The sequence below is a fragment of the Ambystoma mexicanum genome, chromosome 1q, assembly GCF_040938575.1.
Source record: "Ambystoma mexicanum isolate Mex_15411 chromosome 1q, UKY_AmexF1_1, whole genome shotgun sequence".
NCBI lineage: Eukaryota > Metazoa > Chordata > Amphibia > Caudata > Ambystomatidae > Ambystoma > Ambystoma mexicanum.
The window spans coordinates 1,292,179,721-1,292,199,411 of NC_090922.1; the positions used below are offsets into that span (position 1 = coordinate 1,292,179,721).

The following is a 19,691-nucleotide window of genomic DNA, read 5'->3' on the forward strand; positions in this document are numbered from 1 at the left end:
TTGGCATCAATATTTAGTAGGGCAATTGGTCTGTAGGAGGCAGGGTCTCTTGGGTCTTTCACCGGTTTGGGCAAGAAAATGGTGATTGATTCTTGCATTGAGGGTTTTACAGTACCAGTTTCCCTAAAGGAGTTGAAAAGGGCGACCAATGAGCTAACTAGTTGGGGCCTAAAGATCTTATAGAATATGGTGGAGTATCCATCAGGGCCAGGGGCTCGGAACTTGAGAGATTGTATGGCATCTTTGACCTCCTCACCCGAGATTGGGGCGTCAAGGTTGTCCCAGACCGAGATGTTTAGCTGGGGAGAGCCGCCTTCTGCAGGTATGCTTTCTGCTCCTCCTGATCTTGTGGTGGTGCGGTCACCTGAATCAGGAGGCCCGTCGCAAGTTGTTGCTTTTCTTGTTCGGTGTAAAGTATCACGCCCTGTTGATCTCGTAGTCTAACGATTGTATTGCCCCTCTTTGTCTTAGATAGTTTGGCCACCAGCAGCTTGTTTGCTTTGTTATTCTTCGCGTAGTAGACTTGCTTGGCCTTAGCTAATAGTAATGCTGTGTGTTCAGCATATTGGGCCTCTAGTTTCTTTCGCGTGGTGCGGATGGCTCGTTGTGTTTTTGGAGTCCAGCCTTTCTGCTTATGAATCTTCTCCGCTTCCTGGAGTTCTTCTTAGAGTGCCAGGCGAGTTTGTCGTCTCCTCCTATGAAATGGCACTCCCTGTGCGATCAATTCTCCTCGGACCCCTGCCTTCATGGCATCCCAGGTGTTTGCCGGGGAGGTATCCTCGCTTCGGTTTTCCTTGAAGTTCTTTATTGTTATTGCAATTGTGTCTCTTAACGGCATCTCGTTAAGCATCGGGTCGTATAAGGTCCATCTGCGTTGTGGGTTAGGAGATGGTTCATGAGCTCGGATCTCCAAGGTAATCGGAGCGTGATCAGATAGGAGCCTTGACCCAATAGACACATTGGTGGCGCAAGTTAATACTTCAGGTGATGTCAGGAGGAGATCCATCCTTGAGAAGGTTCTATGAACATAAGAGTAGAAGGAAAAGTCTCTCTCGGTGGGGTGAAGCACCCTCCATGAGTCCACTACCTCCATGGTCATAAATAAGCCTAGGAGACTCAGCGCCAGAGTGTAGTCTCCGGAGGAGGGAGGATGTGATCTGTCCTTTGTAGGGTCTGGTACCCCATTGACGTCTCCTCCGAGAATAACTTGGCCCTCTGAGAAAGAGGCGAGGGCTCTGCCCAGCGATTCATAGAAGGTGGTTTGTCCAACGGTGGGGGCGTATACTGATATAAATGTATATAATTGTCCCAGTAGCAGGCATTTGACTGCTACATATCTGCATTCGGGGCATAATTTTGTTTCCAGGATGAAGGTTCACTCCCTTCACAAAGAGGATCGCCGTTTCCCCCCCCCCCCTTTCTTGGTGCCGCCAGAGGCCAAAAATTGAAGTGGGAAGTGCTTAGAGCGCAGTCGCTCGAAGTCTACTGGAAGTAGATGAGTCTCTTGCAGCAAGACCACCGCCGCCTCTTCATCTTGTAGCTTCTGCAGGATGGATTTGCGTTTGGTGGGCGAGTTTAGCCCTCTGATGTTGAAAGAGATAACTTTCTGGGTCCGATATTCTTGAGTGGGATCTGGGGCCACTGTGGCAGCCGGGTGAGGGCGGGTTGGGGTAAGCGCAGATCAGGTTATAACCAAGGGGGCACTGGAGGTACAATGTACAGAGTGAAGCCCTAACAGGCCAATGTATTAACACAGAAAGGAGGGCAACACACAACTGTATGTAGTTACAAAAAGGGAAATGCAAAAATCCCTCAAAGGAAATGACGGGCGCATATGCAGTGACCACGGAGATACTGGGTCAATGAAGAAGACAGAAGGATAGATCGAAAAACCCCTTTCTGTCCCTGTCTAAACCCAAACGTAGGAAAAGCTCTCCTTGGAAAACTCTGATGTAACGCTTAGAAAAAAGGGGACAGGAAAAGAAGGCAAAGAGAAGCCATTTTTGAAAAACCATAACAATGTAGAAATTGTTTAACTCCTGTATATCCCAGGTCACTATGGGCCTCATAAGAGGGCTCCGGGCAAGCATTGGGGGGTGTTAAAATAGAGTTATACACCTAGGACTGAAAAAACAAGGGGTCAGCTAGTCTATTCAGGGTCAGCAGTAGTTTAATATCCCGTAGACTAGTCGGGTCATCCCAGGGTAGCTCAAATTTAAAAAAGGTAAGGTAAGGGAACTGAAGGCACTGCTGCAGATTGTAAATAATATGCTGCAAACGGTACTCCTTAGTATGGGTGAGCTTGCTTTTTTAAGAGGAAGACAAACACTGCCCACATCGCCCGTCCTAAAGAGGTACTAAATAGTAGGATGTGGCGTGTGACAGACATAAAACACATATAACCGGTTGTTCATGGTACAGGTAGAGCAAGTTTATAGCCTCCACCATGTCACAACCTCTGTCTACCGGTTTCAGTGGTGTATATTTTGGTGGAACCACTTTCATCAGGACAGTCTTCTAAAAGCGAAAAAACACACACATGGTGATGCTCAAATATCAGTCACCATTGTCTGCCACAGGGTGCATAATTTACCCTGCTTCTTTGCCCCAATGCAGGGAAGGTCAAGGGGAGAACCTTCCAGCTGCAGTGGGTGTATTTCGGCAGTCACAAATGGCAGAGTCTTAGTAAAAAATGTGTGACGTGATGTTGAAAATGCTGTCACGAACAGCTTGCTGCTCCTAGTAACGCAGCCGCATCAGAGTACAGCGCAGATCAGCCAATAGTTTGGAGCGTCACTTGGGATTTTAACTCAGGCCTCCAACGGGAGGTCAGAACTTTAACTGGTGGAGGGGCCGTCTTTTTGGGTTCAACACCTGCCCCGACCAACCAGGCCACATGGATGCCCTCAGCCAACATGGCTGGGGCAAAGAACAAAAACTGTACTGTATTCCAAGGACTCATAGATGGACTGTACCTTGGAAAAGGGCATAGGCCATGGAAGGGCCCGCTGCAAGATTTGTAGATTCTTGTTTCAAATTATGGAGTCAGCGGAGCTTCGTCCAAGAGGCATGTAGTCACAGAAGTGGGAAGGGAGCAGAGTTACACCCACCAGGGTCGTCATTGAGCAGGAAGCATAGGACCATGCAACAAGGCCATCAGCTACCCGGGGTCCCGAGTCCCTCCCCGCTCGCTGCCCACGTCGCTGCTAATCTTTTCCTTCCACTCCTTGGCACGCTGGAGCATGATGCCCGTCTGGGCTTCGGAGGGGAGGTAGGCCCCTTGCACTCTACCCCCCCTGAAGCTGGATGTGCCGCTCCGCCATGCGATTCCGGGTGCATGATCTTCTCAGCGTCTTCAAAGTGACCGATTTTCCGAAGGGCGCCTTTATAGGAGAATTGCATGGCCGTCGGAAACAGCCCATCTGTACCTGATCTGGTGATCTTGGATGAAGAGGGTCACAGATCGGAGAGATTTTCTCTTTTGTATTGTGAGGAGGGAGAGGTCCTGATCGATCTGGAGGGGAGAGCCTTAGAAGGATAGTTCATACCGAGAGCAACTTATTGCTGAGATTGCCCCCTGTGTGGTGAAGAAATGCACCCTAGTTATTACATCAGGGTGGGGGGGGCGTCTGATTCTACCACTCCGCGTGGGCGCAGCCTGTGGGTGCGGTCTAACAGGAGCTGGGGTTTGTCCAGCTGTGGAAGTAATGCTTGGAAGAAGTCTCCCACGTTGTCCGCTAGATCTTTGTCCGGAACCAAAGCTGGAATCCCTCGAATCCGAAGATTATTGCGCCGGGCTCTGTTTTCGAGGTGTTCTTGTTTAAATTCCAGGATATCACATTTGTCCTGTAGGGTTCTGATTGAGAGCTGAATTTCCCCTAGGGCGGCTGCGTGGTCTTGGGACCGATCCTCAACCTCCCAGAGTCTATGCTCTGCCTCCGTGACCCTTTGATCGGTGTGTTCCAGCTTTGTGGTGAGCTCGGTCATGCATGACCTAAATTCTGCCTTGATGTCTGCTGTGAACGCTTAAGTGTCATCTTTAGTAGCAAGGGATCCTTTATCATCTGGGGACCTCTGTGGTGTAAGCTTAGGAGGGGTCCTGTTTCTTTCCTCTGTCAGCTGACAGCAGCATCATAGCTATATCTGTGTTCTTACCGGATTTCGACTGTTTTGCCATAATGTCAGCAGGTTGATGGAAGAGGAGATTGTTGACTTCCAAGGTGAGGAAGGATAGGTGAGATTATTGAGTAGGCACAGTCTGTCGTACGCTGCTGTGCAGGGCTCAAAAGGACTCCCCACTCCACTATTTGTTGGTGCAGGAATTCCCCGGGTTGCGACCTCCAGGTGAAGCACCGGGTGAGTGGGGTTGGGGGAGGCCCTTGTTTACGGTTCAAAGATAGTGGTCAGGGTAGTTGCACCTTCATGGTCAGGAGCGGGGAGCTATTATGTGGGCCGGGGCATCCCAGAAATGAGAGTGAGGGGTAAGGGGGCAGAACAGCTTCAGAAAGGGAAGAGTGCCACTTATTAACTGTTCCTCTCGAGAAGAGTGGCTGCTCCTGTTAGTTTGCTAAAGATAATGAGAGTAGCTGGAGGTAATGAGGCCCCCTTTTTGCTCTACGGGATCCGGCTGGTCCGTCACCAAGTGTTGGTTCCCTCTCCAACGAGGGGGGGGAGGGGACAGCGAGCACAACTGTTATTAGTGTGGCGAAGGAGTTGTTCCGATCCCCGCATGGCCAGTGGAGCTTCCAAGGTAAGGCCTGGGTTGATGTGGAGCTGCCAGCGCCACTCACTGTTTTCAGGGTTGGGGGGGGTTTGGGAAGGCCCCTGCTCATCTCGCCGCTTGAGTCATCAGCAGAGCTGCCACCAAGCATTGGTTCCCTCTCCAATGAGGGGCTGGGGGACAGCAATCACAACTGTTATTAGTGTGGCCGGGGATTTATCCTGATCCCCGCAGGGTCAGTGGAGTTTTCAAAGTCAGGCCCAGATTACTTTGGAGCCACTCCGTGTTTTCAGGGGTAGGTGGGATTGGGAAGGCCCCCCACTTCTCTCGTTGTTGGAGTCATCTGCTTCCGCCCGCGGCACTGACCCGGAACCCCAGCCCCAAAGCCCCAACACTGAGTGTGAGTGCTCAAGCAGGGCGGGCCGACTCCGCCGAGCGCCCCAGGGCTCGCGGCATGCAGCGGATGGGTCCTCGATAGCGGGGATTATGAATCGCCCGGGCTGGGTATGTGGAAGGCAGGGAGCTGCAGCGAGGGCTCCTCGCGGCCAGGGGTCTCCAACAACAGAGCTCCTCTTGGGGTTGTCGTCGGAACTGGGAGCTCCGTCTGCCATCTTGGGAGAGGACGGCAGAGGAGCCGCGGGAGACAAGGTGCTCGTTCTCAAGCCTCGCGTGTGCTCAGGTCCTTGTTTCTGCCTCGGCAGCCGCCCCCAAGCTTCTAATGACCTGGTGGGCATTTTCTTCCGTTTTGAAGCGCTGAATCCCCGCTGCTTTAATATTATTAGTTATAATTAGTTATTAGCAAAGCAGCGGGCCCTTCACGGGGGCCATTACAAGAGCGTCTACATAGTCGGCGCTCCAGGCCACGGCCCCAACATTAATAGTGGAGAGATTTAACAGAGTTATCAGAAAAAGCTTTAAGGTAGCTTTGTCAGAAGTATCTGATTGGAGAAAGGCTGCAGAAGATACAGTGGTTGACTATAGATTCACCCCTCATGTTACCACAGGCGTTTCTCCTTTCAAGATGTTACGTAGGAGAAAGCCCAATACTAGAGTGTGCCCATGTTGGTTGGGCAGAGCTTGTCAGAAAAGCTTTGACCTAAATCTTGTGAAGGAAAAGATTCAAGATAAACACATTCTCAACATAGAAAGCTTTGACATTAGGAAGGCGGCAAAACAAATACCTATTGAAGAAGGGGAGTGGGTACGTATTAAGTGGCCGATCAATAAAAGTAGTGCAGGTTCTGGATGGTCAAAACCCATTAGAGTAGTGGCAAACATGCATGGTGCTTTAAGACTTACTGATGAGAAAGTTTGGAATGCAAATCGGATATGTAGATATGTTGAAATTAATTAGGATCTTCAAGAAAGAGAGAGGATGTTCAGAGGAAGGTAGATAGCGAATTAATTACTCATAAAGAAAATTGTAGACTAAAGAGTCGCAGAGTGTGTGGTGAGGATCAAAAAGGTGTTCTAAAGAAGGTGTTACCTATCAGGAAATGTGGAAAACCTTTATTTCTAAGAAACTAGTTAGTAGTATACCTACTAAAAAGCAAAAGTTAGTTATGCGCACATATAACCTTCTTATCTGAATTGTTATGTATGTAAAAAATGAATTAGTTAAAACTATGTCCAAAACTGGATCCACTGTTCAATTATTATATTGTTATGTTTATGAATGTGCCATTAGTTAACAAAACAAGTCAACTAGGAACTCCATCATTTTGTCTACTTAGTATTGTAATATTTATTTCTCTTGCATATGTCTGGTTGATTTTGTTAGATAGTTAGATGTAATACAGTGTTAGAGTTAATATACTTGCAAATTATTTTATTCAAATAGTAAAGAAGGGAGATGTGTAGCATCTTCTATGCAAGCATTGCAGAGGTTGATGTATGGAATACAGAATGTGTAGGGAGAATGTGGAATCTGGACGGTTGAGAGTTATGTTATGAGCAGTTAGAAGGAGGAAGTGTAGCAGACCGGTTGGGCATGAATAGATCTGGAGATACACGTAATAAAATATATTACAACTACAATCAATGTGTTGGAGAATCTTTCAGCCATCAAGGGCAATAGATAAGAAATTAGTTTTAGTGGCGGGGGGGACATCTACTGAATATATAAAGGTGTTACCAGTGCGTTGAGCTTCATGATTTGCAGAGGACCTGCTTTTGTATTTGGATGCCTTTCCATGGCTTGCCTGCATTGGGGCAATTCTGAACTAGTTGTTACAGACTGTGTTGGGTGGCAGAGGTTAAGACTACTGCAACTACCATGACAGTTGTCAAATCGTGTGTCTTGCTGTCTGTGCATTGAAGGCTGGGGTATATGCTCTGATAGTAAATATTTACTTGTTTTCCTACAAGAGGAAATACAAGAAAATAGTCATGTTGGAGGGAAGTAGAGCCAACGCCTTAGGCGGCATGTCACCTGTTGTCATTCTCAACCGAGAAAAGGTGTTCAACCTATAGAAGGGATTGGGAACGCAGGTGGACACTTCCAGTGTCTCCTGCATACTCTCATGTACCTTTGCCCCTTCCTCGTATGTTGCTATTTTGTTTTTCGGTGCATCATTCCGTGGCCTCTTGCAAGACCCCTTCCATCCTGCCCACCCCGACCCCACATCAAACCCGCCATGGGCTTATCCGCTGGCTCGAGGATTACAGTTTCCATCTCTGCCATGCTCCCTTGTTGTCCTTGCTGTTCTGCCATAGATCTAGAAAATGGACCTAGTTACTTAAAGACGTTCTATTTCCGAAGCAAAGCCTTCTTTTGTTCTTTTTTACAGGAGAATGGACCCACACCTTACGCACAGAGCTTTCTTCTGTCATAAAAAAGTCTACACTATTTACACCATTGACGGAGCTCTGGGGAGCCGATAGTTATGAACCTTCGTTTGAGGGGTATGCAGAGCTGGTAGCAGCCTTGAGCCCTTGCCGGGACCAATGCTTCACTCGGGCCTACCTAGGCTAGTGTTGGTGAGCCAATACTAGCTCTGTACGCCCACGATAAAAGGGGTGATTGCTATCGTGGAGTATGTTTTGTGTTACGTAAGAAATTGATCTGAATTCTAATCATGAAAATTTGGTTGCCTCCCAACAATTGAACTCCTCTGTAGCAAAGTTGCTTATTTGTTCTTGTGTAAAAGTCATTAGAACACCCTTGGAAACTGCACAAACTAGAATGTGCTGTTTGGTGTCATGAGCTACATTCTGTGATTGTTGTGTTCATTTATTAGTCGGTGACCTCCCAAGTTTGAAAAATCATTTGTATTAATTGTATATTTGTTTTAAAGAAGCCTTAGATGCAACATATCAGCATTAGGATTTATGTTCCGATGTATACTGTGCCTGTGGTAGAACACTCTTATTTCTGGTTAATAAAGATTTCAGCTAGCTTAATGCAACCATTATGAGTTGTAATGCAACAATTTCTGAATTTTATTCTAGCTACTGTAACCTTATATCATTAAAAATGATCCTCTATGAATTGATTAAGTTACTCATTGATTTGTCTATTTTTGCTTTAAAGCTAATCCTTATCCTGATGTAAGACGGCGATACTGGAATGCTTATATGCTTTTCTACCAGAGAGTGTCTGACCAGAATTCTCCAGTACTACCAAAAAAAAGTAGAGTCACGGTTGTCCGTCAAGAGGCTGAAGATCTTTCACTGTAGGTACTTTTCCACTTTGATTCTTACCTAAATGTTTCAGCAGTATGTTTGTTCAGGGTTTAAAATGCTTGCGGTAAAACCTCAAAGGGAAATTTCTAATGGATGCATTCCTCCTACAGATACCCCATCTTTGAAATATCTTTTCAAGTTGGAGACCGGATTAGAAACTTTTCACAAACAGTGGTTGACCCACAGCTTGGTACCGCCTCATTGGTGCCTATGACTCTGTGAATAAAATCAGGAGTACATACCGGTAGCTGCTTGTGCCCATTACCTACGTTCCATTTTTGCACAGACTTAGATATTGCTCTAGAATGCCACTTCAAGAAGTGTGTTGCTGTGTCATATCTCCCACTAAAATGTCGAGTGTCAAGTCCTGTAAGGATTGCGGTAAACCAATGTCTGTCTTGCATCCACCCTAGCTCCTTCTGGTGTCTGCAGCTAAATTACAGCCTTGAAGGGTTCTACTCCTGCCATTCAGTGCTTTCAAAGACGAGTGACCGAATGGCCAAGGGTTTCATGGCCCACCAGAAACCCAGCAAGTGCTTAGTGAATGCCACCTCTTTGTCCCCTCCTGATCCACCTATGGAATTAGAGAAGACTCAGATATTCTGAGGAAGGTAAGAAAAAGAAGAGTAGATGATCACGGCCCTTGAGCGCTTCCCCTTCCTAACACTAGTCCTTTCCACCTTTTCCTGGAGATATAAGCACGACTCTCTGAAATCTGATTCAGAGGAGGAGTAAAAACAAACCTGGGAATTAGCACAACAGGTACCAGTTCCACTCCTGTGCAGTGGGTGGAGCTTTGGCACAGATGGTGCTTGAAATCTTTGCTGAGGCCCCGGCAGGCTCAGTTCTAGACCCCCTGCTTCCTCTCGAACTGATAGAGATCCTGCTACTTTCTGCCACTGCTCAAACCCAAATCCAGAATGGGTCAGACTGCCCCCATGCCACTACTGCAATACTGAGTGCTCTGGTGCTGACCTTATTCTAGATGCCATCCTACATAGCTCTCGTGTCCCCAGCCTGTGCGCCTCAAAATAGTCCTAGCTTCCAGAAACCAGTCTCTTGAGTGCTTAGAAAGAGGTTTTGATGAGGATGCTGAAGCAATTCTTTTTGTCCTCGAGTCTCTGGAGATGTTTTATGTTCAGGGTGCCGATAGTATAGATGTCTCTGTGAACCTGTAAGAGGCCAAAGAATGGGACACATCCTGACTGCTGGATCTTATGGCTTCAACCTTGTTTGGACTTTGAAATTACCCTTCCAACAGACAGTATTTAAGACCATGGGACCTTTGCCATTGTGGACCTGACTATTATTAATTCTATAGCTTACTCATCCAGAAGCTGTCTGGAAGGGTTGTGGCTGGTGGGGGATTCAGGAAAAAGAAAGGCTAGTCAACTGGTGGTAGTTTTAGGTATGTGAGGCTCAAACAACTTGCAAATGTGATTCTTCAGAGGTGATGTTCATTTAGTCCCATGACAGCACTCCAAATTAAAGTAGTTTTGATGCAAGTGTTTTGTGAGAATGAAGGAGAATGAAGGGCTGCCTCCTGGTGCTCCTCTTGCCTTGGCTGCAGGGTGGAGAGGTCGGAGATTAGAAAAAGGGGAGAGGGGTTGTCTGGTTGGTGCTTTTGAATGACAGGCAGTAGCCCCCCAAATGAGCTTCAAGTCCCAAGTATTCGAGTTGATGTTCTTCAAGTCCCAATGGAACAAGCCAAAGCCATCCTTTCTTCTCCTCCTCCCCCAACACTCGATCTGAGTGGCAAAGGCACTTCTTTTTTTCCAACAAATCTTTTTGTTTGATTTTGACATTAAACAAGCATCTCAACAGCATAAGTTTGGTTAGCACACAATGAGATCAGAGATGAAACACTACGAAACAGGAACATAACCAAATGGGGATTAGGGGGGACAGTGGGAGCGAGGGGGGGAGGACTGGGCCGGGGTGCTGCAAGTCCTGAGGGATAGCTGCTGGTTTCCACAGGGACATCTGGCTGGAGAACGTCTGCGGTAGGAGAGCCTCGGGGTTTGCCTGCTGGGCGTCGTTGCTTCAACTACGCTTTTCCAGAGCCCAGGGGGAGAATTCCATGAGGGCCTCCGGCCAGGGTTCGGGGGCTTCTACTCATATTTGAACAGCCAGCGGAGGGACGGGGACTTTCTTGCCATGCTGGGGAACTGCTCCGCGTAGTCCATGAGAGGGGCACAGGTGTCATGGAACTTGTTCCGCCTTCCCAGGCGAGCGGCAGTTTTTTCCGCCACTGCAATGTCCCAGCACTTGACCCACCATAGGGCCACTGCGGGGCCCTCTGGATGCTTCCACAGTCTGGCTATGGCGATCTTAGCCGCCGTGAGGAGCTGGGTGCACAGGTTTGCCAGGTTGCCGGTCAGGGGGAATTGGCCGTCCCCTGTGCTACCTAGTAAGATTATCCCTGGGTCCCGCGGGATTGAGAGGCTGGTGATTTGTTTGATAAGGTCCAGGATCTCTTTCTAATATTTCGTGGCCATCGGGCACGACCAGAGCATATGGAACAATGTGTCTGTGCATCCTCTCCAGCACAGCGGGGAGATTGCTGGGTTACTTTTGTTTAGAGTCTCCGGGGTTAGGTACCATCTGTAACAGGTTTTGATCGCTCCCTCTTTATGTGTGACGCATTTCGAGCTCTTTTGAGATCTGGCCCCATTCTCTCGATTGCTCTGCCCATGTCCCTTTCCCACCTCTCCATATAGGCCTCCTTTTTGTTGGGGGCTCCTTTGTCCAGTAGTCTATACAGGGTCGATATTTTCCCTGCAGGGGGCGACGCTGTAAGGGTTCTTTCCAGAGCCGTCAGCTCTCTGCTGCCGTGCAGCTTCATCGACTCATGTGAGAGCCAGTGTTGGAGCTGCGCGTAGCGGAATCTTTGAGTTTCAGGCACCCGAAATTTGCTCTTGCATTCCTCGAAGGTTAGCGGGTTTCCCTCCGCATAGAAGTCTACTACGCGCTTCAGCCCTCCCCCCCTCCAGTGGTCGAAGTTGTTCGGTGTTTTGCCGGGGGTGAAGTCTGGGTTGTCCCAGATCGGTGACAATAGGCCAGTTGTCCTGCAGCCCCATCGTCTGGCTGCCTTCCTCCAATTTTCTACCGTGTTCTGGGTTGCGGACAGTGGTCCCACATTTGGGGGGGGTCGATCGGCCGGATGGTGTGCGGGAGTGGCTCCAGGGGGCTGCCGCACCAGTCCTCCCCTAGCTGAATCCTGCGCGGTCTGTTGGCGTTTAAAGACCAGGTGAAAGCCGGTGTGAGCTGGGCCGCGAGGCAATACCTGTCCACCTCTGGGGCCTCCAGATTCCCTGCCTCGGAGCATCACCCTCCTGGCTAATCGCGGTTTCTTCCCCCCTCCAGACGAACTTCAGAATGTTTGCTTGAAGTTTCTGTTGGTCCTTCCTGGGGATGGAGATAGGGAGGGCCTGGCAGTGGTATAGGAGTCTGGGCACCAGGTTCATTTTGACCGCTGTTATTCTTCCCAGCCACGACACCTCTTGCTTTTACCATCTGTTCAAGTCTGATTGCAGCTCCTTGAGGAGAGTGGGAAGATTTAGCTTATACGCATTCTCTATTTTGCTTGGGATTTGGACCCCAGGTAGCTCAAGTGTGAGTTGACCCATTGGATGGGTTGGTTGGCGGCCTGCGACTCGACTGATGCTCTTGAGGTGTTGATCCCGAGGGCCGTTGATTTTTCGAGGTTGACCGAGAACCCAGAGGCCGCCCCAAAGTTAGCCAGTTCGCTCTACAGGGCCTCCAAGGATGTTTCAGGCTTGGTGAGGGTCAGGAGGACTTCATCGGCGTACAGGGCTATTTTGTAGGCCTCCTGCCCCACCGTCAGCTCGCTTATCTGGGGGTTATCGCAGACTCTGCAGGCAAACGGCTCCTGCCGTGTGCCCCTGGTGATCCGAATCCTGGGCGAGTTGTTGCCGTTCATTCTCAGTGTCGTGGATGGGTGCTGGTAGTTGGCCAGGGTCCATTTCCGGAACTTTGGGCCGAAGCCTAGGAGTTTTAACGAAGCTTCTATGTATCCCCAGTCTAGCATTTCAAATGCCTTATGCGCGTCGAGCGACAGGACTGCCATCCGTCCCCCGTCCTGCCCGCCGATTCGATGACGTTTAAGGTGCGCCTAATGTTGTTGAAGGTGCTGCGGCCTGGGATGAATCCTGTCTGGTTTGGGTGGATTAGTTCTGGGAGAAATTTTGCCAGTCTGTGCGCCAGGATTTTCGAGAAGACTTTGGCGTCATTGTTTAGTAGGGTGATCGACCTGTATGATGAGCAAAGCTCCGGCTTCTTCCCCGGCTTCAGGATTAAAACTGTTAGGGACTCCTCCATAGAAGGGCTGATGGAGCCAGGGGTTAGGAAGGAGTTATACAACGCTGCGAGGTGAGGGGCCAGGATGTGGGCACATTTTATGTAGGACTGGGCCGTCAATCCGTCTGGGCCCGGGGCTGTGTTCTTCAGGGATCCAATTGTGTCTGACACCTCTTCCGTAGAGATGGGGAGCTCTAGGGAGTCAAGCTGTGGGAGCGGGAGGGCCCGACGGGTTGCATGCAGGTACTGGGATTGTGCTTCTTCGCTCGCGGCGGGACCAGACATAATCCTTGTGTGGTACTCGGTGACGATTTTCATTTTCACTGTTTCTGCGCAGCAGGGCTTGCCTTTCCGGTCTTGGAGAGTTAGTATCCTATTTCGGGAGTGTAGCTTCTTCAGTTTCTGCACTAGCAGCCGGTTGGCCTTGTTGCTGTTTACATAGTAGTATTGTTTTGTGTAGAATAACACCCGGGCCATCCGATCTGCCAGATGCATTTCGAGCTTTGCCTTTGCTTTCTTGAATTCCCTGCCTATTTTCACAGAATGGTGTTTTTTGAAGCGGGCTTTGGAAAGGGAACCAAGGTGGTAGAGCCGTTGCCTTTTCTTGGCGGGACAAAAGTAGTGCAGTCGTTTTTGCCGCTGCTGCCTTTCCTGGGAGGAGAGACCTGTCTGGCTGATTGAAGAAGGAGTAAGAGTTAAAGGAGCAGCTGTTTATGAATGTTGCATCTCCCAAAGGACCAAAGGGAGAAATTTGGCTTAGGAGTCCATTGTCAATTAGACTTGTAACCTCCTGTTTGCTTGCCCTACGATCCTCCTTACCTCCCTGTACCACTTCCTCCCACCGGTCCTGCGGCTATTGAGGTAGTTCGGGTTTCCTTGATTTTGCTTGCACTGTATTGGGCTGGAAAGCATGGTACCCGGAGATGCTGGGCATTGTAAGGAAGGCATGATATCAAACACTGAAGACGGACACAAGTGATCACAGTTCAAGGGTGTTTATTGAACTTTAATGGGTTGGTAGAACACCTATCTAAGCCTACATCTAAGGATGGGAGCAAGCTACGACCATCAAATGATAACGCAGTCCTAGTGGAGTCTCTGTCAAAATGAAAGGGCCCATACTAATAAATCCATTGCCAATCCTTCTAAATACAAATGGTATGGCACAATAATGTATGCAAAAAGTGTTCAAGAGCTAATATGTCAGGATAGTTGAGCAGTTGGCTCCCCTTCCCCATGTTTTCAGCACGGGGCAAGGCGGCACGTTCGTGCTTCGCACACGCTCTGGCTTCTCTACCACGAAGATACAGTATAGGTATAAGGACCTTCTGCCAAAGCCTCTTTCCCAATAACAGTCTCTTATTGCAGAGGGTCATAACAAAGTTCCTTTCATATCAGGATTTTCACATTGACAAGTTCTCGGTTCCAGTGTTCATCATGGGTCTCCTTCTTTCATGCTTGGACAACCTTTTAACACAATAGTCACAATTGGTCTCCCTTGTTCTGGCTCGAACCATGTAATCTCACTTGCTAAGTTTTCCTCTTTGTATCAAAAATCGAAGACTTTCAAATGTGCAATGGGTTTTGCTTAAACCGTCTCAGGACCACTTTGATTAATAATAATAATAATAATAATAATAATAATAATAATTTGGCATTTACATAGCGCTACGAACCCTGAGGTATCTGAGCGCTGCTTATTATTACCCACAGTGTGTGGTGCTCATTTATCGACCTCAGAAGGATGAAAGGCTGAGTTTGGCCCCACTGGGATTCAAACCTGCGTTAGCAGGCTCTGCACGGATGTCAAAGCAGGCGCTCTACTCGCTGTGCCACTTGACCGGTTTCACTTCACTTATCTTTCTTTCTGCCACTTCTTGGCTGGGTACCTTACAGAGACCTTCGATTGAGCACCCTTGCGGTGTCTGACAACTCTGTCACTGGTATTGTATCTTTTCTCCGTAATGTTCAAACATCCATCAGCAATTAAGCTTTCCTCGCCTCTTTCATCACACGCATTAGCAATCTTTGTTCTTGCACTCTTTATACAATGCTGCTGCTTGCAACCTTGACTTCAACGCAGACCAGTCTTGCATCGGTCTCCCCAACTCACCGGCTGTGTTGATCTGTCTGGCGCTGCTTTGATGTTGGAGCCAAGGACGCTACCACAGTGGCTGCTGTTCCTCCCCAACGTGGTTAGCCATGAAGGAGGGCCCCGGGTATCTCTGACACACAATTCTGAATTCTTCTGTTGGTTTCCTGGTCTTATGCTTTCTAATCTGAAGGGTTCTAGAAAGTAACGGTTTCTCTCCGGAAAGGTCAAGGGTATCTCCCTCCTTGCGTACCCTGCTTGGTATGCAGTCCTTCTTCCCTCATTCAACTGCCGTCTGGAAAAGACAGTTAATTTGTGTGCTTTGCCTCGCTCAGAGTGTGCTCTCGTGCTCTGCCTTTTATCCGTGTGGGGAAGCTTAATGGAAGTCAGGTGTGAGTGGTTACTAGTAATTGCCTAACCTTTCCTGACCATAGTAATGAGACATGTTGGGTGCAATGCTCGCGTGTGAGTCTGTCTTCTCCCAGAGCGGGCTATCTGTGTCAAAGTGTTCTTGTAGGGAAAAGGGGGGGAGGGGCTTGATTTCAAGAGTGTCAAATGTATGTTTCGGATCCACATCAGCTCTGCCTTTACTCTCTGTCAAGTCCACAACATGCAGGTCTGCGTGTTGTGCCAATCAATGCACCCGAAGGCGCTTCGACAACATGAGAGGAAGCTGTTCCCCTTTCTCCACAAGGAGAGAGGTGACAAACTAATCTGTTGAAGTTTGCCTGGCATTGACTGCTGCACCAAGGAATGGTTGCCTGTCCAAAGGGACAAGAAAAAGAAAGCAGCAGTGTGAAGCTGGAAATGCCTTATGGTGGGACAGGAACAGGGCCTCCTAGTCCTATCACTTCTGTGTGTGTTTGTTTTCTGCAAACGGAGGTCCAGCCTGAGCCTCTGACAGTGCAGCTCTTCATGTTTTCCTTTTGGTGAACAAAACCCATATGGTACCCTTATGGCACCCATGGGTGGGGGTACACCCTTGTACCCCTAATGTGTGATTTTGGGCTCCTTTGGGTGCCCACAGAGCAGGGTATGAGCTGGTGGCAGCTCCACCATAGGAATCAATGGATTCCTGATAGATGACAAGATGGCAATTTTTTTCCTAAAGTCCTGTGAAGCCCTGACTCTTTCCCCTTCCTCCGTATTGGCTGCTGGGTGGAAATACCATACATGGCTCTGGGGTTCCTCCTGTCAGACTGCCTGGAGCCTTCCCAGGGGCTGTGTGTTGTGGGTACACGCTCGGGGTGGGACCTGTATGAATGCAGTCTGAAGTGAACTCGCATTCTGTGCTGTGGGTGTCTGGTTTCTGTGTGTGACACAATGACTGAGACAGCCCTGACTGAAACTGACATGAATGCAGTGTAGTGTGCTGAAAGGCTGGGCGATTACCCCAATCCACATTCTTTGTTATGGGTGTCTGGGTGGAGTGAATGGCTTGAATACCTGTGAGCCTGATTGCCTGCCTGCATGAATGCCCTTCTGCAGAGCGAATGGGGAACAGATGTGACCTACCAATTTGTTTAGAAGCTGAAGCAAGAAGAAGCTGTTCCTTGAAGCCCACCGGGAGAAGTCTGCTCCTGAATTTTGTTTGTGTAATCCAAAAGCTGCTGTTTTCTTCCAAGGACTGAACCAGAGAGGACCTGCAAAGGAGACCTCTCACCGAGCTACGAGGGACCACCATGGAAGCTGCTGCACTTCATCAAAGTATCCTGGAAGCCGTTCCTGTGTGCCAGCCACCCGGAGAAAGGGTCTACGAAGTCCCGAAGAGTAGTGCCCGGACATCTCGAGTCGGTGAAGTCCATTGGTATTTCTAAGTGCCAGGAGGTGTGTTTTGTGACTGCTGTAAGTGTTGCTGTCTACCGCCCAGAAGAGGGGGTACACTGGCATAGTGCTGGTGGACACCCAGAGCTGCGAAAGTTCTAAACTGCCTAAGAACATTACAATGGACATCCTTGCCATCATCACGGACCACTTTTTCCAACCGGTCCAGAGTCCTGAGTGCAGAGGACGGTCCGCCGGTGGGTTTCCCACCACCAGAAGCTAACGAAGATGTCCCGAGGGTCTAGACTTGGTGAGGGTCTGAGGTCACTCCAGTGATCGAGTCCAGGTCGTAAGAAGCCGTCCAAAGGTCGTGCTGCAGCACCAAAGAACCGAAAGTCGGACAACCACGTCCATACAAAACCTGACTCCAAAAGTGACCTATGCACCCTCTGCTGCCAGAAGTCATCCAAGGTCACCAGGGATCTTACATTCATCTGCCAAGCCTCTAAAGCCCACAGCAAGTTTCATCTTCCCAGGACTTCTACAGCCTGAGAATTCATCGACCAAAGGAGAGCACCGCAAAGAGCCACACTGCTGCCCTTCAGAAAGACCTTGGTTCCATTTTTCTTCTTGGACTCAGCATCCCAGTGGCTACTTCTTCCATGGGTGGTCGATCCCCGGAGGGAATCGTCGAGTGAAACCGAGAAACTCTGCCACTTCGCCTACCAGGGCACCAAAGTTAGTGTGACAAGGAAGAGCATCTTCTAGCCTCAGGAGTAGTCTAGGGGTCCCAGATGTGTCTTCGATTTTGTTCTCCTGTGGCCTCTCGGGTACTTTGGCGGTGGTAGAACCTTTAAGAAGAAAGTAATGAGTTATTGAACATTATTCAACTGGGCTGTAAAAGACAAGATAAGTTGCTCTAACTTTCATTACAGTTTGCCCAGGTGGGGAGATCCTCACACAGAATTGTGTATCTAGTCTAAAGAAAGTATTCTGCCACTATTCATAAGTAACCTGCCTTTCTTCCCATATCTATGCTGTTCCACCTCACTTAAGAAGCCACATGCCTTTTTAAAACAGTCTGCAGTTAGTGCATCTATCACTGAATTTAAGTAGTGTGTGGTACCACATAGTGTATATATTTTCCTATTTTCCATTCTTTGAATAAGTATTACCAAAGTATAAAGTGTTATTATTTAAATATATATATATATATATATATATCAAAAAAGAAGTTATCGCACTTCTTCCAGAGTGAGACGGCACTCGTCAAGTTACAGCCATATGCCAATTCGTAGAATTCCTTCAGGTCAGCCCATCACACAACATGTGTATTTCTTATATCCAGTTTTATTTAGGCATCAGTAGAAACAGATTTGCCTCGTACTATATATATATATATATATATATATATATATATTACTGAACCTCATTTTATATAAAGAAAATGTGTCATCAACTAACATAGTGTGAGGACATTCCTTTCTGGGGCTTGGGGGCTTACTCAATTTATCAACCCTGGAAACATGAAAGGCTTAGTCAGCATTGCCTACATTTAAGCTTTCAACTTAAATGGTTGTCCCATATAAGACAAGCATTTCCTCCCACTGCTTTGTAATTTTCAAAGCAAAGAGGAACTAAATATTTGAGTAAAGACTGGACAGTTGGTCCCGATGAAAGTTAATGCTCCTGATGAAATAGTGCAAGATTAAAGCTCCTGCCCTTTGTTATTGTTGCTAACATGCTCTGCCTAAACACGTCTTCTTTTTATGCTCTTGTGAGTGTTACATCGTGATGGAATCATCCTGTCTTGTTCACTGTGAGAATACTTGATTGTGCTGCGTTCTTAGGCTATGCCTGACCTCCTGTGATGTCCTTCAGGCATCTTTGCACTGAAAAGGTTGTTGAAACATACCTGCCAACGTATTGGCAATTGACCACCACTGTGTACTTCTACAGAGGTGGCTGGAACTGTTGCTTTCCCCACCCCAGAAATCGCAATCCAATGCAAGTACGTGGGCATGTTGGTTGGGGTTTCTAGTAAGGGATTGTTCAAGTCCTAGAGGAACTCTTGACTCTTGTATTCATGTTGGATGTGGATTGCTATTTTTCATATGTGATTGGGTGTCCTATAATTTTATCTGCTTACCTCCATTTTCTTTTTTCTATTAGATCTGCTCCATCTTCACCAGAAATTTCACCTCAGTCCTCTCCTCGACCACATAGGTCAAACACTGACCGTCTATACATCTTGACAAAGCTGGTCAGAAAGGGGGAGAAAAAGGGTCTGTTTGTTGAAAAAATGCCGCTCAGAATATATCAGGTAAATTGGGCACAAATAGTGACAGAATTTATTTACTGAATTGCAAAACCTTTGTGATGACAACTTATGCCATGTAAGAATGACATAAAGCATTGAAGGCTGTGTAATAAAACAAAAACACAATCATATATTGTGTGTAACATTTCCATTGGCTACAGGAAACTAGAGCTACACTTGCATTCCTGGCCAATGTTCAGCAAGACAGTATTTGCACGTGGCGCAACATGGCTTTCAGTGCACACTTTTATACAACAGGATTGCATACACACTAGAGCTGGTTTCCAGGTTGGTTAACAAGTGCTTCATAATTATTTTGCCATGACTTCTGCTTGCCCAACAGCACATACAACTATGCACAGCATGTGAATCTAAACAGATTCACAAGTCCCAGAAGAAAGACATTATGTACCCAGTAATAGCCTTTCAGTGGATTGTATTCTCCCACAGATTGCTAATCTTGATGGATATCCTCCAGTGCCAGTTGCTCTTGGAAAATGTTGACAGGGGTCTGTGATCTATCTAGGCACGTTTGTCGTCCGTTCTCCTCTTGGGGAGCTCACCCCATTTGAGGCTAGGGAGGTGAGCACACGCCGCAAAACCCTCCCTAGGGGCTTCGGCAGGCAGGATCTCACTGGGAGTGACTGCCCCTTTGAGGATGAGGACTCCCAGGTTAGAGTAAGAAACCCTATAAAATCTGTGCTCGGCCTAAATGAAGATCACAGAAGTTAGAAAGATGATAAAGCCACTTTTGACTGATCACTGGCTGGACGTATAATCAGCAGCCTGTT

General features: G+C 47.9%; 1 protein-coding gene across 2 annotated transcripts in view; it reads left to right on the forward strand.

Moving 5' to 3' along the window:
• The window catches only part of USP24 (ubiquitin specific peptidase 24), a 2,799,104-nt gene that overhangs the window by 2,039,620 nt on the left and 739,793 nt on the right, over positions 1 to 19,691 (forward strand). For both annotated transcript variants that reach the window (XM_069642114.1, XM_069642115.1), the window contains exons 50-51: positions 8,253 to 8,394; positions 18,753 to 18,903. In XM_069642114.1, coding sequence (XP_069498215.1) covers positions 8,253 to 8,394; positions 18,753 to 18,903 — 293 coding nt within the window. The remainder of the gene's footprint in view (positions 1 to 8,252; positions 8,395 to 18,752; positions 18,904 to 19,691) is intronic.